The sequence below is a fragment of the Talpa occidentalis genome, unplaced genomic scaffold (assembly GCF_014898055.3).
Source record: "Talpa occidentalis isolate TD23 unplaced genomic scaffold, MPIMG_talOcc4v2.1 talOcc4.5, whole genome shotgun sequence".
Lineage (NCBI taxonomy): Eukaryota > Metazoa > Chordata > Mammalia > Eulipotyphla > Talpidae > Talpa > Talpa occidentalis.
The window spans coordinates 132,053,460-132,076,019 of record NW_023604861.1 but is presented as its reverse complement, the minus strand read 5'-3'; the positions used below and the strand labels follow the sequence as shown (position 1 = coordinate 132,076,019).

The 22,560-nt window shown below is 36.1% G+C and overlaps 1 protein-coding gene across 1 annotated transcript in view; it reads right to left on the bottom strand.

The window, feature by feature from the left end:
• Positions 1-420: 420 nt before the first annotated feature.
• SMC6 (structural maintenance of chromosomes 6) overlaps positions 421-22,560 on the bottom strand; it is a 55,678-nt gene continuing 33,538 nt past the window's right edge. The window contains 13 exon segments of the mRNA XM_054701359.1: positions 421-1,854; positions 2,643-2,740; positions 4,719-4,871; positions 8,787-8,829; positions 8,831-8,889; positions 9,558-9,687; positions 15,432-15,577; positions 16,576-16,649; positions 16,652-16,712; positions 19,832-19,986; positions 19,989-20,001; positions 21,043-21,123; positions 22,305-22,440. Coding sequence (XP_054557334.1) covers positions 1,740-1,854; positions 2,643-2,740; positions 4,719-4,871; positions 8,787-8,829; positions 8,831-8,889; positions 9,558-9,687; positions 15,432-15,577; positions 16,576-16,649; positions 16,652-16,712; positions 19,832-19,986; positions 19,989-20,001; positions 21,043-21,123; positions 22,305-22,440 — 1,264 coding nt within the window. The 3' untranslated portion in view covers positions 421-1,739.

Sequence of the window (22,560 nt, the reverse complement as noted above, 5' to 3'; positions counted from 1 at the left end):
AGCATGACCTTCATACATGTAAACTTAAAGTTTATTTTGCAAAGCCACATATTTTAAAGGAACAACTTTTTATTATTTTATTCTAATTAATATGACTATTAATTAGAATATTAGTTGTAGATATTTTCACTTATGAGAATCACAACCAAACTTTGTGAGGCCAAAGTGACATGACAGTGGTGCGTGGATACCTGAGGAATATTTTTTTTCTCATTTGTATAAAGAACCACAACATTTAGAAATCATCACAAAAACTCAGACACTGAAGTTTAATTAATGTAAGTGTATGCATTTGGTGTATTTTTTTTTGCTTTTTTAATCTGAAAAAGCATATGATGTTAAAATAGTTTTGAAACAAATGAATTACAAATGTAATTAAAAAAATCACTTTGGTGAGGAAAAAATACGCTGAAAAAATTCAGCATATTTCATCTTTCTAAAAATTCTTAGATTGGAAAAGTGTAAGTTTTTGGACTTAGCCTTTGCCAAATAATCTCAACACTATCTCTCCCCACCAAAACCAAAATCCAGATTTTCTCAAGTGACACTGCTTTCAAACTGCCTTTTTAAGGATTCTTCTTTTCAAATTTCACTCCTATTTATTGCTAACACTACAGGGATGCTCCTTGATGGATATCCATTGTGTCTTTTAGTATCAATGCAGAGCAGAAAGGCAGGATCCCTAGTCATGCTTTCTTTAAAAAAGCTCATAAATACCTTTTCTTAATATACTGTATTTTACCATTCTGAAAAGCACACTTTTTAATGCCTCTAAAGCCAGGCTGCGCCTTATAACTGATGTCAGCTCACAATGAACAGCTCGGCCTTTGGCTACTTCTTTCCTGCTCCAGGGAGAGCCAACTTTGTCCTCCTATTTCCCAGCCCGACTCCTCAGCCTGGCCTGCACGGTCCCCCGGCTTGTGCCCTCTCTCAGCCGAGCCTGAGCTTGAGAACCCTGGCATGCTACCAGAGGGATCGTAAACCTGGCAAGTCCGCTGCTGAGCAGGGCACACAGCCCTGTGTCACAATCTAGGTCTGACATGGTTGGGACACTGAGCTGGGGGACAACAGTGAGCAGACTGGGGGAAGGTGCTGCGTCGGAGCGGGCAGTGCTGATGTACTCTGTGGAGAGTCTTATAAAGAGACAGCATCTCATATTGATGAAATAATTAAAAGTACAGTCCAAATCTACAGTTGGATCTCTGGGGTTAAAAACTACCTGTGCGGGGATTCTGTTCAAAGAGCTTTCAGCCTGTGTAGGCCCATCACGATCAATAAGCACAAACCAGACCAGATGTCCGCTGTGCCCTGTCCCTGCAACGAGAACACAGTTCTGGGAAGCAAAACTGAATAGAATCAGGAGCTCAGACTTTTATTTTAATTCTTACAAAACACTATAGAAATGAACCCAAACTAAACAGTATGTACATGTGCATATGTACAAAATTTTACTTCTGAAAAACAATCTATAAAAGTAGATGGTTAAAAAAAAACAAACTTAAAAAGATTTAAAACCAGTACTATGAAACTGATTTTCTCAAAGTAAAGTAATAGTAACTTTAAATTGCTGGTTGTAGTTGGTTTTCTAGGCTTATTTACATATTGTATACTAGGGTAAGATATATAAATGAGTTTTTTTATTTTAGAATATCTTCAGCTTCATTTTATTTCAAGAAATAGTCCTGAATATTTTCCCTTTACAAATCTTTCAACAGGAGGACATGGCATGTTGTTAAAAATCAGCTCCGGTTGTCTTCTTCCTCTTGAGTCACAGGCCGGAAAGGCAATGTGGTTTGTCCCCTTTCAGGATCAGACATTCGAAGAATTCTAATCAGTTTACTTGATGGAAGCGAGCTAGAGGAAGCAAAATTAATTACTCAAATTTCCAAGAAAAATTGTTTCACATTTAAAAAAATGCTAATGCTTCCTCAAGAAAATATGTAATGGCTGTCACCTGCTACAGGGATATGTGTGTCTCTGGAGTTGGAGAAGAAATGTCATTTGCATTAAGGAAATTTTTTTTCATTCTTTAACTTCTTGGTAACTGCTATGGGCTTTCAGTTTGGAGGAAAAAGAAAATGAAGGAGATTTATGTATTAACTATTTCTCACTCTGGTTGTTTCAGTCAGAAAGACAGTCCCTCAATACTCCTAATTACAAATTTAAATCTCCACAGGACCAAGCAACCACCTCGGAGGTGGGCATCACTGGACGTAACCGGGTGCCGACTCCTCCTCAGCAGCCAGAGACAGCTGGCTCAGCGAGCTCTTTGTTCAGAAAGGCTGGTACTTGCACAGCACCAAGAAAAAAACCAAGATGAGGGAAATCATGGCTTGCTTCTTGTGGTCTAAACAGAATTACAAAAATTATTTTATATTAATTGGCTATGAAATCAGGAAGGAACAGATTCAAAATACAAACAGCACCAAGTCAATAATCACATTCAAAGTAACTTGCTTGTGTTCTAAAAGGGAGAGAATGAAATTTGCAACAACAAAAAAGGAAATCATCTAAAATCTCTTGAACTGGCAGAGGAGATAATTTTTATGCCTTTGCATTAAAAACATTAAGATTAGGAAATGTGTTTCCCCCCCACTTACATACTTAGTATTTATATTCACAGAAGAGCTTTTTAAAGTTACCTCATGCTCTGAGGGGTAAGCAAGATAAATTGTCTAAAGCGCTGGGAATCTGCCATCTTGAGTATCATGTCCATCGCTATTCTCCGGTTAACCATGTCCTGGGAACAAAGGCAAAGGTCAGGATCACGGCTGTTTCAGCCATGTTCCTGTAATAGCCACATCTGCTGGCTGACACGCACATCTAGATTTTTATGTAAGTTGATCCTTACCTATGGCGCCAAATTCTCAGAGGGAAAAAGAATATCTAACTTCCAGGTCATGTCCATAGGCAAAGTGTATGTCTGTGCAGCTGCCTTCCTCAAGTATATTTCACAGTTAAAACAATCAGAAAATATTCAAAAGACCTAACTGATACGGAATGAACCTAAGTTATAAAGTTCACCACCAAGGTCAGCATTAACAAAAGTGAACAGTTTCTAACTTATTAAATCTCTCAAAATTTCCTCTCAATGGTTAAGATGTTTCACAAAAACTCTGTCTCCATCATCACCTACAATTTATACAATCTGAATTTGAATTTATGGACCATTTTCTTGATTCATTCTTTAAAATAAACTAAATAGCACATGAGTATATAGGAAAAGAATGCTTAGGTCTAAAATGAACAAAGTATGTATTTATGTCAAATGAATTGAACAATGTGCCTGTATTTTGAGTTAAATTACAGAAAAGGAAAAATTTTAAATATTCCACCCCCCCCCAAAAAAAACAAACTGAAAATTGAAAACAGACAAACAAATGCACACATTTTTAATGGTCTAGTAGAAGCTACGTGTGGCAGGAGGAAATGGTTTAGAACAGAAGCTCTGGGGCAGACAGGGGACCCAGCGCCTGCTGCTACTGCTCAATGGCTCATATAGAAATTCTTCCATCGGGCGTATCTGAAAGGTAATCTAATGTGCCAGTGAAAAAAATCAAAGATAAATCAAAATGTTCAAAGTTAGGTGAGTGGATGTGCCATTAATCAAAGTAGGGAATTCTGGAAAAGAAAGGAGGAGACGTTAATAGAGGCACACTGAGTCTGCGATGTGCGTCATCTACTAGGTAGCTGGGTGTATGCGTGCAGAGGGCAGGAGCTGTCAGGCTGAGTGAGGTACTTGGTATCCAAGTAAAGTACCTGAGGATTTGTTGGTATCCAAATGTAGGCGTGTTGGGGTTGAGAGTGGGTAGGTAACCAGGAAAATTAACAAGAGAAAACTAACAAAGAAGACCCCAAGTATTGAAGAACAAGGGAATTAAGGGAGGCAGCTTGTCAGACTGAGACCAAGAGGACAGAGCAGAACCAGGGAGTGGAGTATGGACACTGGCAAGAAGACACATTTTCGAAGACGGTCTGTGGTGTCAAATACTTTGAGAATTAAAGGAAGATTCAAAGTTCATTTATGATCTTTGCTAAAGCAGTTTTGCTGAAGTAGTGCAGGGTTAACTCAGGTTACGGTGGACTAAACAGAGAATGAGACACACAGAAGAGAATGACTTGTAGCTCAGCTGCAAGGACTTACTAGCTGTGAGACATCACAGAAGTTCACTGCAATCCTGAGAGGCAGGAAAGACGAATGACCTTACTGACAGCTGAAGAAACTGAGGCCCAAAAAAGGGTACGCACACTGCCCAAAGTCAATGGGCACCTGGCAGCACAGCAGGGCTCAATGTTGGTTTTATTTTAACGTTAAATGTTCTTGCTCCCTGCTGCTCTATATACTGCTCTTTTGAAAAGTGTGGTTGTGAAGGAAGGGAGAGAATGAACAGCGAGTAGACAGTCACTGCAAGGCTCGTGACCCGGTGACAACTGTGTGTTAAAACAGGAAACGGAAGCAAGCCAGGCAAGAGGCCAGAGAGGCGCTGATGGCGAGCAGGGGTACCAGGGATGGGAGAGCGAGCTGAAATCCAGGGCAGGCTGCCAGCAGTGTGGTGGCAAGGGAGAGGCTGCACTTAGTGCTTTCCCACACTTACCACAAACTAAGTGAGGTGTCAGGGCAGGATCTTCTCAGTTGTAGGCAAAACTAAAGGAAAACTGACGTCTTATCAAAACATACTTTGAACAACAAAATTAGATAACTTAAAATTTAACACTACCATGTAGACATCAAACTCATCCAGGCATCTGAAGGGAGATTCAGCAATCGACCAGAGAGAGAGAATGAAGCAGACCGTGGAGAAGGAACGCTCGCCTCCAGAGAGGGCCCTCATGTCATTGAAGGCGGCTTTGTTTCCCTCTCCAGGCTGGACCTTGAATGCGTTAACAAAAAAGCATAGGAAAGTCTGAGTTAATTCTTACCAAAAAGGTTACAAGAATGAGTTTATAGTTTAAAAACAAATAAATAAAATCACTGAGTCATGTGGAAATGCCATCCGCCATTTAAAATACTGTACAGTATAAGAGTGAGCTGTATAACGGTGGTCTTGTTTTTGTGAGAATCAAGGTGATACCATAACTGGATTTAACACACCAAAATTCCAAGGCTTAATATTAAAAGTGTTAATGCCAGGCAAATGTTAATGGTCAAAATAAATAAACTAGTCTTTCTAGAACGGCAAAGATTCCCCCCACCCCTGGCTTTACTGAAGTAAAACTGATCTATAACACCGTATAAGACTCACGGAACAGAACTGAGAACCTGGAGATAAACTCTCCCATACACTCAACTAATATTTGACAAAGAAGCCATGAACAGACAATGGGGAAAGTGCACTCTCTTAAACGGCACTGGGGAACCTAGACAGCTACATGCAAGAGCAAAACTGTGCCCTTAACTTCCACCACTCACAAAAAATCAACTTGAAGTGGATTACAGTCCGTGTAGAAGACCTAAACCTGTGTAACTCCTAACAGGAAACACGGGGAAACTCACTCACTTCATACAGCTTGCACCCTTTGGCCACCTTCACCCGTTTTCCCATCCCTGATTTCAGCTTTTTAAGATCCACATACAAGTGAGAGGACAGGAGTATTTGCCTTTCCCTGACTTTTTCACTTACAATGTTATCAAGGTTCTCCCATGTTGTTGCAAATTCCAAGATTCCCCCCTTTTTATGGTAAATAATGTTCTATTAGAGATCCTATCTCAGATAGCTATCCAGCAGTCTGTCAATGGATACTTAAGTAGTTCCCACATCACCTGCACCAGGATGTCTCTCCTCATTTTGCTAACAGCCATTTTAACAGATGGTATCTCCCCCTGGGGTTCTGATTTGCATTTCCCTGATTATTAATGATACTGAATGCCTTTTCCTATGCCATTAATATGTGTTCTTAGAAAAATATTCTATTCAGGCCCCTTACCAATTTTAAAAGATTAGTTTTTTTGCTGTTGATTTGTATGAATTTTTCATATAGTTTAGTTATTGACTCACTAGATGTATGGTCTACAAATATTTTCTGTTACATAGGCAGCCTTTTCATTTTGTTGACAGTTTCTTCTGCTGTGTAGAAGTTTGATGTAGTTCCATTTGTTTATATCTGCTTTTGCTGCTTATGCTTTTGGTGTCTAATATGAAAAATCATGACCAAGACCAATGTCAAGGAGCTTCTTCTCTATGTTTTCTTCTAGGAGTTTTATGGTTTTCAAGTCTTCTAAGTCTGTAATCCATTTCGAGCTGATTACTGTGAGTGGTATAACATAGGGGTGCAGTTTTAATCTTTTGCACGTGTCATTTACTGAATGTCATTACTAATGTCATTTACTGAAGAGACTGTCCTTTCCCATTGTTTATTCTTGGTTCCTCTGTCAAACATTAGTTGACCATACATACATGAGCTTATTTCTGGACTGTCAATTCTGTTCCATCAATTTATATGTCTGTTTTTCTAACAGTACTACACTGTTTTGATTACTACAGCTTTGTAATATAGTTTGAAATCAGGAAGTGTGATTCCTCCAGCTTTGTTCTTTTTCAAGATTGCTCTGGCTAATTAGGAGTTTTAGACGTTTCAGAAGAATTTTAGGATTTTTTTTTTCTATTTCTGTGAACAATGCTACTGGAATCTAGAGGGGGATTGCAGTGAATTGATGGATAGCTTTAACAATGCTGAGTCTCGTGCTCTATGAAATAGGGCTATCCTACCACTTATCTGTGTCTTCAATTTCTTTCACCAAACAAAATGCCTTAGATTTTACAGTGCACAGATCTTTCATCTCTTTGACTAAATTTATTCTTCACTATTTTATTGTTTTTGTGCTGCTGCAAATACGACTGGTTTCCTTATTTCTTTCATCAAACACGCATCAGTGCCAAGATAATCTTTTGTTACCAGAACTGGGAGTGACATCTAGTGGTTAAGGGCTTTAAGAGTATTTCTGAATGTCAAAGGACACAAGACCAAATTAAAAGATGTTTACACTGGCCCAATAATTAACAGTAGTAATGATTTAAAATTCTTTTTAAAAAAAAAATCCTCTTTACTCAAAAAGCAATTAAAGAAACAACAAACTCATAGTTTTCTGAAAAAAAAAAAAAAAAAAAAAAAAAAGTGTATGAAATAACATTAAAAGGGATTCTATTTAACTTCAATAGAATTCCAGACATAAATAACGTACATAAGATGAAAAACAGTGACCAGTTTTATGAAAAATTCTAAATTTAAACATAAACTGAAATTTTATATTTATCGTAAGTATGAATCCTCTATGAAAATCCAAATGAAAAAGCAACATAAACACAGGCATTAAAAAGCCAAACCAAACCAAACCAAAAAATCCCACATAAAAGAACTGAACAGCAAGCAGCATTTTGCTCCAAAACTGCAGTTTTATAAAATCTAATGAATGAAGTCCTAGATAAACTGCAGAGTTTGAAGGCCTTCAGCCTCAGTTTCCTTATTTGTAAAAGGCACACTAGAAAATTAAAGATTCTTAAAGCAATGACATTCTCTTGAATCATAGGGATGATGGTGTCGGAAAATGTGACTTCATTTGTCTTGCAATGTTGGCGCTGGGCATAAACAACCCAAACATCCCAAAGCTTTCTTCTTGTCTCATGTCTATTAGAATAGAGCTTATATAAAGTGAAGAACACAAAGCCTCAGTGTTCAGTTCAATGATTTCTATGTGCACATACATACACCCACACCTAGGTAACCATTACTCAGATCATGACCTAGAACATTCCTAGTATCTCAGAGATTCCCTCCAGTCACTACCTCAAAAGGTAGCTACTAAATTGACTTTAATAATCAGATGATTTTTTTAACAGTTTTGAAGGGTTTTAAGAATGAAATGGTTTCCACAGACATTGCCAGACAGGTTCCCAAATTAGTTCTACTAAATTATACTCCCACAGGGTATGAGAGTTCTAAGTCCACACCCTCGCCAACCCAAGATATTATCAGTCTTGTTCACTTTAGTCACAGTAATAGCAGTCTGACAGTAACTTATTGTGGTATAACTAACTATACTGAGCACTTTTTAATGTGCTTATTTACCATGTGAATGCTTTCACTTGGTAGGTTCTGACCATTTTAAATGAGCTGACATTCTTATTATTCTTAAAAAATTTTAGGTGAGTATTATGTTGCATATATGTACTGCCAATTATTTCTTATTCTCAGTATTAAAATGGAAGTATAAAATTTATGGCAAGTGAGAGTAGTAGCACTTATTGAAAACTGTGCTCTAATATTCAGAGTAGGTAGTTGACCTTGGTGTCCTGACTATACATTTTTTATGTTACATGCAATACTCCTTAATGGATGTGACTGAAACAATCTACAAACATAAAAGTCTACAAAGTTGAATGTGGTAGAGCTTTGTCATCTAAGAGAGGTGTGATTTTTAGGGACACCTTCAGAAACAAGAAATACAAAGTCAATTACACGAGGTATAACATCCTTTGAGAAATCTTATCTTAGCTTCCTATTAAAAGAGAATATGAACTTTTAATAATGTTTCACGTAATTTAAAATCCTGTGATTTTTAAAAAAGCGACCAGTGGAGAATATAAATACTTACCACTGAAAATAAAAATCCCTAATATCATTATAAGAAAATAATGTGGTTATGTGAGGGGAGGGGGAGGAAGTTACAACTTAAACAGCAGTTTCTTTTGTTTTTCAAAGACAACAGGTTAAAGTTTATCAATGTATCATCAAAAGAAAAGCAGCAGCTAATTCTCCAACAATTACCACTCCAGAGTTAAGATACTTACTGATATAGTCAGAGTTTCATTCTTGTGGTCAAAATTCATTTTCACAATAGGCACGCTGAGACAGTAAGTTGTCAAAATATAATTTGCATCGTAAAGTTAAACACTTGAAATAAAGAAAATGGGCACATTAAAAGAATATAAAAAACTGTATATTCAGCATGTAAGAGAAAAATATGCCCAAATGTTCATACTGGTTGCCCACGCAATAGGTAGGAACTTATGTGATTTGTTTACTATGCTTTTATATTTCTAACCACTTACTTACTACTATAATAAACATACATCCTATAATAAACATGAAATAAAGATGCCTTCCCATAAGTAACACATTATATCTCACTATTACAGTCAGTTCCTACCAATCATTCCACTAATCTATGTCAGGCATTACTTACCTTAATGCACTAGACGCAAATTTTGTCCTTGAGCGGATTAAACTCTAATATAGTGTTAGGCTAAATGGATAAATAGTCTATTCATCTGTTTGTCTCCCCTCAACTTTCTAATGGAAAGGGTCAGGGCAATGTCTTAATCATTTTGTACCTAGAATATCTTAGAAACTGCCTGGCACAATGCAAACTCTACCATCCTTGTCTTGGATAAGCTGGCTATGAGGTACATTCAAAGCCGGAATTCTGGCTGACAAGGCAAACTGGCAGCTCCTTCTTTTAGCAGATCATGTAAAGTTCTACTGATTTACTTTTATTATGTATAAGGGATAATGTGAAAACAAAACAAAAAGCTACAATATGTGGCAACCTTTTTATGCACTTACCTTCTAAACTGTTGGTATGTCTTGTATCTATGGGTCATTATTTCTTCCAGTAATTTAATAAACCTTTTCAAAGTCCTTACTTTGTTATCCAGATCAAGATAGGTTTCTCTTGCTTCTTGGTACTGCCTATTTTATGAACAAAATATTCAATAAATAAGTGCCATTCAAAAGGACACAAATACAAGTAAAACCCAAATATACTTAACAGGGAAGAGCAAGGAAAACTGAGGGGAAACCTCAGCAGCAGATTTCTTAATTTTCCAAAGAAAATACACTGCCAGAATGAGCGTGTTCTGCCCTGCGTAAGGACAGGTATGTGGCTGGCCCAAGACAAAGTCCAAGCCCTTGAAAGAACCTGAAGAAAGTGCCCAGGTGGGCCGAGGTGGCAGATCTTAAAGAAGGCTAGCAAATGTATGTATCTTTCAAAGGTGATAGGATTACACAGGAAGGTAAGAAATGTTTCAGATACCAGTGCAGGAACACAGGAACACAAGGTGAGCTTTAGGGTCCCTCCACCCTAGTCTAAAACAAGACAAGACCAAAGAGGCAGAGAAGACACAGCTACTGTGCAAAAGCACACTAGCGAGGGCAACACTTCCTTGCTGGAGCAGGGCAGAACAAGAGCCTGACAAAATATGAAAGCTACTTTGTCTTTCCCCATTCTCCTTCAAACGTCCAGTCCAGAAAAATCTAACTAAAAAAATGAGTATCAAAAGGCACACACATGGGCCTCCCCAGTGGCGCAGCGGGTTGAGCGCAGTGCTGTGAAACTGTCTGTAGCCTCTGCATCGTGGGTTTGCTTCCCGGCCGGCCAGGGAGATACCCACATGGCACAGCAGACCTTTCCTGCCTCACCCGCTGCTCCCCTCAGCAGTGTCTTCAGTCCGTCTGCCTGTTCTGCTCCCTGCTCTGTCTCTGGTGAATCCTCTCACCCTCCTGAGCCTCTGGCCTGTACCCCTGTTCTTGTATAAATAAATCTTTAAAAAAAAAAAAAGGCACACATATAACATCCATATAGAGATATTTATGGAAAAAGTAGGTGGAAAAAAAGCAGCAAGACTCCCCTACAAAGAAAACTTACTAGACCAAAGTCACCAAGTTGGTAAAAACTGTAATTGAGGGACCTCCCTGGTGGCACAAGGGGTTAAGCACCACACTATCAAGCAATCGGCAGCCTCTGCAGCACGAGTTCGATCCCCAGCCGGCCAGAGAGAAGCCCTCAACAGAGGAGCAGACCTCTCCTGACTCGCCTGCTGCTCCCCTCAGCAGTGTATTTCAGTCAGTCTGCCTGTTCTGTTCCCCACTTTGTCTCTGGTGAATCCTCTCACCCCCCTCATCTCTGGCCTGTACCCCAGCTCTTGTATACATAAATAAATAAATTAAAAAAAAAAACTGTAACTGAATGTCACAAATTAAAACAAAACATGAGACAAGTGGCTACCAAGAAGAAACAGCACAAAGCAGAACTGAAAGAACAGATAAATAGTAACTCAGAGGACAGACAGGTAAAAACAGAAGGGGACAATCAAGGGGAGGCAAAGTAAGAATCTACAGAATCCAAGGCATAGGGATTACACATACACACACACACACACACACACACAAAGACAAATGAGATAACGAGGGGCAAACAGACACCAGCCACAGCAAACATTTACAGACAGAGATCAGCAATGAAAAAGGCAAACAAAATGGAGGAAAACAGATAAAATGGGCAAAGTAACTAGAGAAGACAAAGGCTAACTTTCTATAACTGAAGACCTCCAAAGTGAAAACTAAACAACAGAACAGAAAATTACTTAAAAATATAAGAAAAGCTTTGAGAACTCACACTGAAATCTACATACTGACAAGTCTGAGGCAGACCAAGGGAGAAGTACACACTGACGCTCTAAGTTAAGGACTTAAGAGATGAACGAGAACCGCCACAAACAGGAGTCAGCAAGAAAGATGATTTTCTATCCGGCTACCCTTCAAATACAAAAGCCAAAGGTAAACAGCCTGAACATGGAAAACCACAAAATATATTATGCTTATTTCCATTCTTAAGGAAATAAGAGGACACACAAGTTTTGAAACGTGTGTATAGCCATTTTGAAAAAAGATAAAATCCACTCCTCATACCATAAGCTCCAAATAAAAAATGAGATCAAACAAAAATGAGCACATAAATGTACCAGGGGAAAAAAGAAGTAAATGCCTTCCTTAACCCAGGTACAGAGAAAGGCTTCTGAACTATTGTGGCGGCTCCTGAGAGCAATGTTACAATTGCCACAATCTCGCATCAATAATGGGTGGCTGTGCTGTCTTGGCACAATGCTCTCTGCCCCTGTGAGCTGGACTGGACAGTCAATGACGGGTAAGATCAGGAAGTGAGTCCTGACAACCTAAGACAGACGCAGTCCCCGAGGGGATTTTGGTCCCACCTGATCATCCGTGTAAAGCAACAGGAACAAACAGGCCTGTGAATGATTGAGGCACCACTTAAATATGTTGCCAGTAACTAAGCTCATAATAAAGGAATGTAACCATGGAAACAGACTATAATGCGTGTAGTAAACAGAATAATCAAATATAGAAATAAATATAAGCTGAAAAGATATTAATAATAGAAAATATATAATCATAATAATGAATCAGAAGATCTAGAACACACCTCCAGCAGGGAAAATAACAGTATGAAATGTTCTTGATTTATATGATTTTGTGAAAGATAATAAGCAATATGTAATGATATGTGTTACGGTGATTACGTATACTTTGATAATGATTAACCAGATTCTGTGCAAAAACAATGAAAGTAATTATAGAGAAAATGTATAAAAAAAAGATTGCCTTCAATAAATTGCACTCAGATTTTCACTCTCCCTTGAGTGTGTCTGTGTGTCATTCTTTTTTGTCCCTCGCCCTAAGTCCTTCGACCACCTTTAGCTCATTCTCAATCAACCCTGAGATTGTCTCAATCTCCCGCCACCGCTGGGCTGGTCCGCGGCAAACTATGACCTAACCAGATATAATTAAAGACTGAAATATTGAGCTTAATAAAAGTGATTGTTTCATGGCCAAAACGCAAAAAGAGTATGAACAAATTCAAAAATGACAAATAACGAAAGAAAAGAATGTTTCATATGACTAATATCCCCAAAACATCTTTTAAAAAATTTAAAATGGTGGGAGTGGAGGATGAGGAAGACTAAATAGCCTACAGAAAAATGGTCAAAAACACATAATGCACAAAAAATGATCCTTACACATATGAAAGGATATTCATTTTCATTCACAATGATGGAATGTGAGTTAAAATTACACTAAAAGACCACTTTCCAGCCATCAGATGGGCAATAATTAAAAGCTTAACTCTACATGCTATATTACAATGTTGGCAAGGTAGAAAGAAGCATTCTTTCTCATAGAATGTTGACGAAAAAGCAAACATGGTAGAAACACTAAGAAGGGGATTAAGCATTATATAACAACAAAATCACTTATGTACTATGCTTCAGTCTATTACAGTCACTTGTGGAAATTCACTGTGAAGACAGCTATCCAACAACAGCAAAATGCACGTACATAAGGCAATTCACTGCAACATCACATGTTAACTAAAATACTGGAAACTACTCAAATGCAGTAACAGAACAAGTATCGAAGCATGGTGTGCTGACTGCTATCTCCCGTCCCCCAACCTGCTGCAGTATGATGAGGCAGCAGGAATGAGGGAGACCTCAATTAACTGATATGGAGTAATATTCCATAGTGGAACTAAGGGGAAAAGAAACACATATGGACCTGCTTACTTCTGCAAACCAAAACAGCAAGCAAAAAAAGATGTTACAAGGCAGCTTATCATGCTTAAGAAAGAGTTTAATTTTACTTGCACACTCCAGAGGCTAAAATAAGAATCACCTACACCAAGATAGCCTTGAAATAAGCTGAATGAAGATTTGTGTATATAAACTGATTTTCTACCCAGGGAATCCTCAAGGCTGATCACCCTCTGTTTTTAATTTTAACAGAGTTAAATTTTGGGTTCTCATTATTACCAGGGTGACATTTCTTCTAGAACTTTTCTACCAACAGAACTAAAAACATGAGTTCATACTGATATCCCTAACTGCAACTGCAGTTTAACCCCACTATTTTTCTTCACCTAATTATTCCATGCTTCTGTCTTCCTTCTTTTATAGTAGGGACCTGGTTCTTAGCAACATTAACATTTATTCAGTCCCACAACAGCTGCAGAATGTCACACCATACTACTACAAAAAACAAATTTCCACAAGAATCATTCAAGATGGACTCACAATTATTTCCGTAATACGTAAATTTACCGTATTCTAAAATTCTCTGAATCAGGCTTTTTCCTTCCTCCAGTGTGGAAATTACTGATTTGAAATAGAGATGTTTTATTTGTTTAGATTTCTCCCATCCTTCTTGATTTAATTTCATTTTATGTAAAATTTAGTGTTCCCAAAAGTCAAAACATATAGTCATAGAAGTATCCTTCCTTACTAATCCCTTCCACCTATTTCTCCCAATTCATTCCTTGCAAATAAACACTTTTTTTATAATAGCAAAGATTACATAAAAATTCAATTATCCATCAATAAGAGATGGTTAAATATAGTATATTATTAAAAAATGAGAAAAAGCCTATTTATTGAGATAGAAAGAAATCTAAAAGGTATCACTAAGTCAAAGAAACAGTTTATATTATGTGCTACCTTTTGACTCTGCAAGGATGAAAAATGACATATACTCAACATGAACTTGCACTTGTACAAACACTAAAAGTATATTTAATAAATACATTAAGATAAAAGGGAAAAAGTGAAGGAGAGGATGAGGATACAGAGAGAAAGTAAAGCTTTCCACTGCGTGCACTTTTATACTGTATTTTTAAAACATGAGGTATTTTCTATTTTGAAGAAAGATTTCTTTTTTTTTCCCTTGCCATTGTTTTCCAAAATAGAATTGTGATCACTTACTCGTTTCCATTTTTTTTAACATGAAAAGTTCTTCATAAAGTATAACAGCTACAATTTTCTACTGTAATTTAATTATCCTGCAGTTGTATGCTACTTCTAACTTTTCAGTGTTACACCACTATAATACACATTTCTAAGCACCAATTGCTTTTTTCATTTTAAATCATAACAAATTACTTAACCAAATGGAATTTTTTTGAAGGTGTTTGACATAAAGTGTTCAACTGGGTGTTCTTAAAGTGTTATTAAGAGGCCTTTCTGAAGGCCTCTTATGCTATAATAACATACTGTAACATACCTTAGGATACATAGCATCTAATACACTAAGTACTCCATATATTCTATTTACTATGGACTATCTCATTTAATCTTCATAACAACCCCAAAAGCTAAAGTACTTTATGCCCATTTGTAATTAGAAAATGATGTTTCAGAAGATTATGTAATTTGCCAATGTCACATGACAAAGAGTAGAATTAGAATTTAACCTGAGTTAGTCTTGCTTTTGATTCTGTAGTCTAACTGTACTAGAACTTCCATTTTTACTAGTAATAGAAAAATATCTAATTCATTAAAATCTCACTAACATGAAGTATACGTTTTCTTCATCTTGATATATAAAGAACTGCTGTGATTTGCATTTCTTTAAGTGTGAAGCTGATTATTTTTATGTTTATATGAATCTCATAGGTTATAAAACATTTATGTAAACATGTACTCCATAAAGAATTTTGCAATAGAAGGAAAAAGTATAGTATTAACATACATATAAGACTAGTTTAGTTTTCCCTATCTGCTATAGCCATCTTATCCAAATTTAAGATAAACATTTTTTATGTCTTAATAATATATATGGAAATAAAACAGTCACCAACCACTTACCTCATTATTTCCTCTCGATCTCCATGACTAGCATGTTCTGCCTGTATCTTTTGTCTCAATCTATTAATTTCTTTATCTAGAATTGATGCAGATTTTTTTACTTCTATCCGCTCTGGGCAGATTTGTCTTGCTTGTGACATTTTCTCCTAAGATAACATATGTTTGATAGCTTTAAAACTCTTTTTGATATAAAAATTCATTATACTACTTTTGCCAAAATGTACAAAGTAAAATTTTGAAATTAATTATGCTTAAAAATGTATTTTAATTATACTCAACACCATTATTTCTGTAAGCTTTGTATTGACAAGTGTCCAGAGGCACTATAAATCTTCAAGAGAAAAGTACATTACTGTGTACAACTATTTGTAAGATCTCCAAAACTCGCTATTGAAAGAAATTTCAAGTTGCAGTTACATTTGGCATTCAGGGTGCTAAGGTCACACACAGCTTTCTGTGTATTTCACAATGGTCTCTGAAAACCAAATTGTATTAAAGTAACAGACCCCCCCCCATATTTGTAAATATCAGAAAACAAAGGCTCTTTTATACATAGCACTTATTTCATATTCGTAACATTCCATATCTAAAATCTTAAGCAAGTAAGGCAATGGATTACAGAATGCAAATCACTTTCCTATGATTTATGAAAGTAAAGTTGGAATCCAGCTCTTCTAGTTAGACTAATGTTGCTGTCAACTTATTTTCTTCTAAAATATGGTTTCTGCTTAACAGCTGTCTACAAGGATGTCTAGAAATAGGCGCTGAATTCCAGCCTAGCCGACGCACCGGCTACTCAGAGGAAGGAGGCTTTGCAGACATAAGGCTGCGGCTGCTACCCCCTTGCCAAGCCGGGCATTTGCCGTGGCTGTGAGGCGCAGCCTCTTCCAGATGACGCAGGCATGACAGGGACTGCTGCAGCCCTGCCTGGAGTCCTCCTCACGTCGGTCTATTTAAGTCTCCACACTTCGAGAGTCCCTACGCCTCTTCCTCTGTTGATTCACCAAAACAGCTGTTATTCTTTACAAAATATATATTCATCAGACAACTTGTCTATGTTTGGAAACATGACATTAAGGAAAGTGCATTTAATAATCATGACTAAGGTTGCAAACAAAGCATGAAAGGGAAAATGATGGCTCACCTCTAGTTCTTTTTCTTTCATATCCAGTTCTCGTTTCTTTTTATTTAAAGTGTCCAAATGTTCTTTTTGTTTTCTTCATAATGCCGCTTCCCTCGTTTTTGGTTATCCACTTCAGAATCAGCAAGATTTAATTCATCCTGTTTGAGTAAAACAAAATAAGCTATAAAGAAAAGTTTTTTGTTTTTTTTTAATTTATTTATTTTCTTACATTGTTGTTAATATTTGGACCGTAACTGGATTCTCCCCCTCAGGTGTAGTCCCCATAGTGAAAACAAAACAAAACAAACCTCTTTCAAAAATTTACCAGCCTAGTTATAAAATGAACTGGTAATTTACTAAAGGAGGCAGGACAGTGGAATCTGAAGAGGCAAACTGGTTGTGTGTCCCTGTCCATATGAGCCTGAATAGAAGTGAGGCGTTTCCCCCAAATTGAGAAGACACACTATTACATTCATGTTCTTACATGCAGCCTCCAAATATTACAGTGCTCTCAACCTTATTCTGGTGAACAAGGTAGTTCTGTGGGAAGTCACATTAGCCTAAACAGAATTAAAACAACGGAGGTTTGGAATATTTACAGTGCCACCCGACAGAGAAAATCTGGTTTAGAAAGGTGACTTGACAAAAAAAAAAGTGGGTTGGTGTGGGGAAGGGAAGGATTTTAATACTGACTTATTTAGTCATTCCCAGAGGTATAACCCCATGATGTTGAGCATAAAATATAATTGAAAGAAGCTATTTCAGGGCCTCTCCTGGTGGCGCAGCAACTGAGTGCTGGGCTGTGAAGCTGTCTGCAGCCTCTGCTGTGCCGATTTGATCCCCGGCCGCCGTAGAGGGTCCACGTGGCGTGACAGACCTCTCTTGCCGTGCCCGCTGTTCCCCTCAGCAGTGTATTTCATCAGTCTGCCTGTTCTGTTCCCCGCTCTGGCTCTGGTGAGTCCTCTCACCCTCCCGTGCTTCTGACTGTACCCAGTGCTTATATAAATAAATAAATAAATCTTAAAAAAAAAAAATCTATTTCATGATTACTTTTTAAAAAAAAAGTAGTCTATAATATGATAAAGCATATTGTAATGTGTAGCAATCATTGGAAAAATACAAGAGTTGTAGCTAAAAAAAAAAAAATTAACATTGGCTCTGTGCAGGCCACATTCCCTTGTGCCACAAGTTAAATTTACAACTAAATATTAAGTTTGCAAGTGTAAATCAAAACAAACTGTTAACAGAGAAAAATACTCCCTATGTCACGATTTCTACAACTACAAGTTTACACCAAATACTCTCTATAACTCGCTAATATATCATGATGGTGCTTTTCAGGAATGACATTGTTTTGTGAGCCATATTCTCTGGGTCCTATTGTTACTGAGGGCCAGTTGGAAGTGGTAAAGGATAAACTGTTGCTAGTGGACCCCTGCAAAGAAGGTTTAGTGAAGGACTCAACTCCTAGCTTTCAGAATCTGCAGCCAAGGCAAAAAGCTAAAGTCAAGAATTCTTAATGCTTTTGGCCCATATTTTCTGCTCTGGCATCTATTTATGGACTCCCAATTCCAGGAGTTGCTTTAGTCTGGAGGTCTCTAAAAGAATAGACCACAATATACTCTTGATCATTTCTTGTTTTTAAGTTGCCTGGGATAACCACTTAAGGTTCCAACCTTTCTTTTTCTGTATTGATTTAACATACTCCATTTTGATTTTAAGTTATACCCTGTGCAATTCTTTACCCATTTTATATTTTCTTATCTTTGTTGTAACTTTACCACTCTAATTTGAGTTCTAAATTCTGTTGTATCTATCACTAACAATATTATTATGTATTATATATTTACTTTCTTTTTTTTTTTTAAGATTTATTTATTTTTATACAAGAGCTGGGGTACAGGCCAGAGGCGTGGGAGGGTAAGAGGATTCACCAGAGATAGAGTGGGAACAGAATAGGCATATGACCGAAATACACTGCTGACAGAGCAGCAGGTGTAATAGGAGAGGTCCACTGCGCCATGTGGGAATCTCCCTGGCCGGCTGGGACTCAAACCCACAGTGCAGAGGCTGAGGAAAGCTCCACAGGGCTGCGCTCAACCCACTGCACCACTGGGGAGGCCCGTATTCACTTTATTTCTATGCTACTCTTTCTAAACCTACTTTTGTCTTTTTAAATCTTGGACATTTTGTATTTTAAATTCTTATGTCCTATAGTAACTATTTTCTCTCCTCACAAGTTTAATATTTTATATTTTACTTCATAGTTAACTTATCAGTCTTTTACCTTTTTTTTAGTCTTTTCTCAAACATAAAATATTAAACCACCTAGGTTATAATGGCAGACAGGAATCCCAGCTATATGGATAACAACTGGGAAATACACCATAAATAGGGAAAGGTGGTTTCTATGCAGCTCCTCCTCTAACTTCCTTTAATATCTCTCAACTCTGAAAATTTTAGATAATACAATTTAAAATTAAAACAATATAAGTTCATATGCATGCAAATTATATTAAATTTTTAAAGTATCTAACATTTTGATTCAATTGGGTTAATTTTCATGTAAAAATTGAGGGGTATATTAGAATGAAATCAATATTTCCCTCTCCTCTTAAAATATTACTATTCTCAGTGTCTTAATAAATAAGAATTGAAGTTCTGAAAATAATTGCATTATTCATAAAAATAATGAGAATAAGCTACAGATATCTATACTTTTAAAGAAGGTAGAAATTCATACAATTTTTAAACAATTTTACAATTCATACAATAATACATAGAATTATTAAACAATTTTATTTCCCTAAATTTGGTTTCAAAAAGCATGTGTAAAAAAAGGCAACTGAATTCAGGAATTTGAGTTATGCCAATAAACAGGATTTGGATAGTATTTTATGTAAAGTTTAGTTTTTATAGCAACTAATCCTAGAGTTATTGGAGGAAAGCTGGAAAAACAGAATAGGAAAGCTCACGAACAGTGTGGACAGATGTCCTTATCCTGTTCTAAAAAAGGGAGGGGAAGAACCCGTAAAATAAAAAGGGATTAAAAGCAATAATCTGAGGAAACTTATCTGGCAATTTATTTTCCTAAAGATTTCAGCTGAAGTGTTTAATTCTAATTGAACCAATGATAAAAATGATTCACATCTCATTTTTATGGGGGAGGTTTACATTCAGCTATAAGTTTGCTAGGGCAGTCTCTAGAGAGCACATTATAGATATAAAATTAAAACAAAGCACACACAGAACATGGTAACAATGATGTATATAATACCTTCAGTGGATCTGCTTGCTCTGAAAGCTGATTAATTTTCAGCTTAATTGCATCATATCTGTTTTCTGCTTCTACTTTCAAACTTTTAAGATGTTCCATATTTTCTTTTTGTTGTTCCATATTTCTCTCAACCATTTTCATTTTGATTTTATTTCTTGCGCTTCATCTTCCTAGTAACATTTTACAGAGCATATACAATTAATTAAATTACCACATTAAAAACAGTACAAATGGTACAGCCTATAGAAACTACAGGCTATCAGCAAAATCAAAGACAAATATAAAGCAGACTTGGATATTTTCATACCTAAATGATTGGTAAGTAGAAAAAAACAGGCAAAAAATAAGGAGTGATATTGAGAAGACTGGTTAAACTGCATTGTGCTTATTAAGGCTACAATCAAAAATTATTTTAATTCTCTCCTTTTCCTTCAAAATATACTGTGTATAAATACATATCTCATGCTTGACAATATGCCAAATGCTGAGTAAGTAAAAATACAGTCTATACCTTTTAAATAAATTAAAGAAGCAAAATGAAAAAGAGAGAGACAAGGCTACTAATAAAAAATGAAGACAAATTCTTTAGATCAAAGCCACATTGGTGCAGCATCCTTATCTGTGTTGCTCAGCTATATACTGAGGATTAAATGCGGTGCTTGGTACAGACTACACACCTAATATACATATTCATCTTACAAGACTGGGCATCTCTCACTCCTTACTGTTACTCGAAGAAGATAAGCTGAATGTCATAAACACTTTTAATTGTGGGAAAATAGGGGTGAGGGAGGGGATGGAACCCAAAATAATTAATAAAAAATAAAACATTAAAAAAAATATTAAATTAACTTGAGAAAAAAAGGAAACGATGAAAAGAGATCAACAACTGACTAAAAGATATCCATTAATCCTGATATTCTCTGGGAAACATTTTGCTAAGTGGTTCACTCAAGAGCACAACTAAGGTTTGATAAATTTTATTTCATGGAGAAGGCAAAATAAATCATCATGCATGCTCTATGGACAAACTACTGAGACAACTGAAGTCATACAACAGGTAGTTTCTTTCCTATGAGTGTGTGAAAACAGCAGTTGTAAAAATTACCCACAATGAAAAGTATTAAAAAAAAGCTGGGATTAGACCCCATTAGCCTATCTGACAGTTTTATCCTTTAATGTGACATTTAGATTAAAAAAAAAAATCTTACCAAGGTTGCAATATCCACAGACTGGTGTTCTTCTATGTTCTCAAGTTCCCGAATTTCAGAAATACTTTTTCTTATTTTCATCTGAAAAAAAAAGTATTTGTATTTTAGTAACAGAAAAGCAAATAAAAAAAGAAACCCCCCTGGAAAGAAAGTAATAATCCACAAAGTTTTCTCTTTGTTAAAGAAGGTTTTCTGAGTAACTGAATGAGACACAAAAAGTCCGCTACATCACTCTTCCCGCTAATTCACGCCCATGCAAGAGAGATGAAATACTCCCATCTTTCCATTTTATGTGATGACAATGTTGAATCCACAGAGAAAATATTTCTCTGAAACCCACCTCAAGTTATAGTCTGGGGGTTCTCAAGTACAATGCAATTACTCTCTCAGTGTCTTCTGAGACTCCTTTGAGGGATCCAGGATGTCAAAACTATTTTCATAACAACACTAAGACGTTAGTCACCATTTTCAAATGAGTGTATAGGAAGTTAAGTCTCTTGATGGATGTGTACCAGCACAACAGACTGACTACAGCAGCTTATGCCAAGAGGTAGACATTTACAAAAATATAAAAATGTCAATCTCCTTACTAAAGATTTTTGGTTTTTGAAAAATACTTTTCATTAAAATGCTATTCACACGAACACATGAGTTTATTATTTTAGAATATTCTGAAATTTTTTGTTTGTTTTTTACATTTTAAAATGACAGGTTTATTAGCAAAAGGAGAAAGAGCGTGCTCTTATTAATTTTTAATGTAAATACTGATAGATGAAATCCATTATTTATAAAAATGTCATTTTTGACATTTCGATTTTCAAAAATGACTTTTTCATCAAAATTCTATTTATGCTGACATGAGTTTATCATTCTAAAATAAACGAATAGTCTTAATTAAAACTATTTTCATAGTATAAATATTGATAGATATATCCACATAAATCAAAGTTTAAATTAGATACTATTTATAAAAACATAAAAATGTCAAGCTCATTCCTAAATCTTTCTGGCTTTGAAAAATACAGTAATTATTCATAAAAATGTAACTCGCATGAGTTTACTGTTTTAATATTAAATTTTGTTTTAATGTTTATAATGTAAACACTAATAGATAAAATCCACATAAATGAAAGCTATTTTATGGCTGCAGATGAAGAGCTGGAGTCCAAAAAATTTGAGAATTCTAACTCAATGACTGGTAGGATCTTAAATTAACCTGGAAGTGGTAAGTTGAGAAAAAAAAAATGATGTATATTTTTTACCTTTAACTCTTTATAATGTAGTTGGCACCTCTTAAGAAAGTCTTCATTGCGTTTAATATCCTTTTCAAGGGCAGACAAATGCTGTTGAAGATTTACTATCTGGGCTTTCTTATTTTCAACCTCATTCTCCAATTCACTTGATAGAGAAGAGAGGATTAAAAAATAATTTCAAACTACTCAATATTACAAATACTTTAGATCTTTACAAAGAAAGGCTTATTTGTAATAGTGTATTTGCAAAACCCTATCCAGGTAA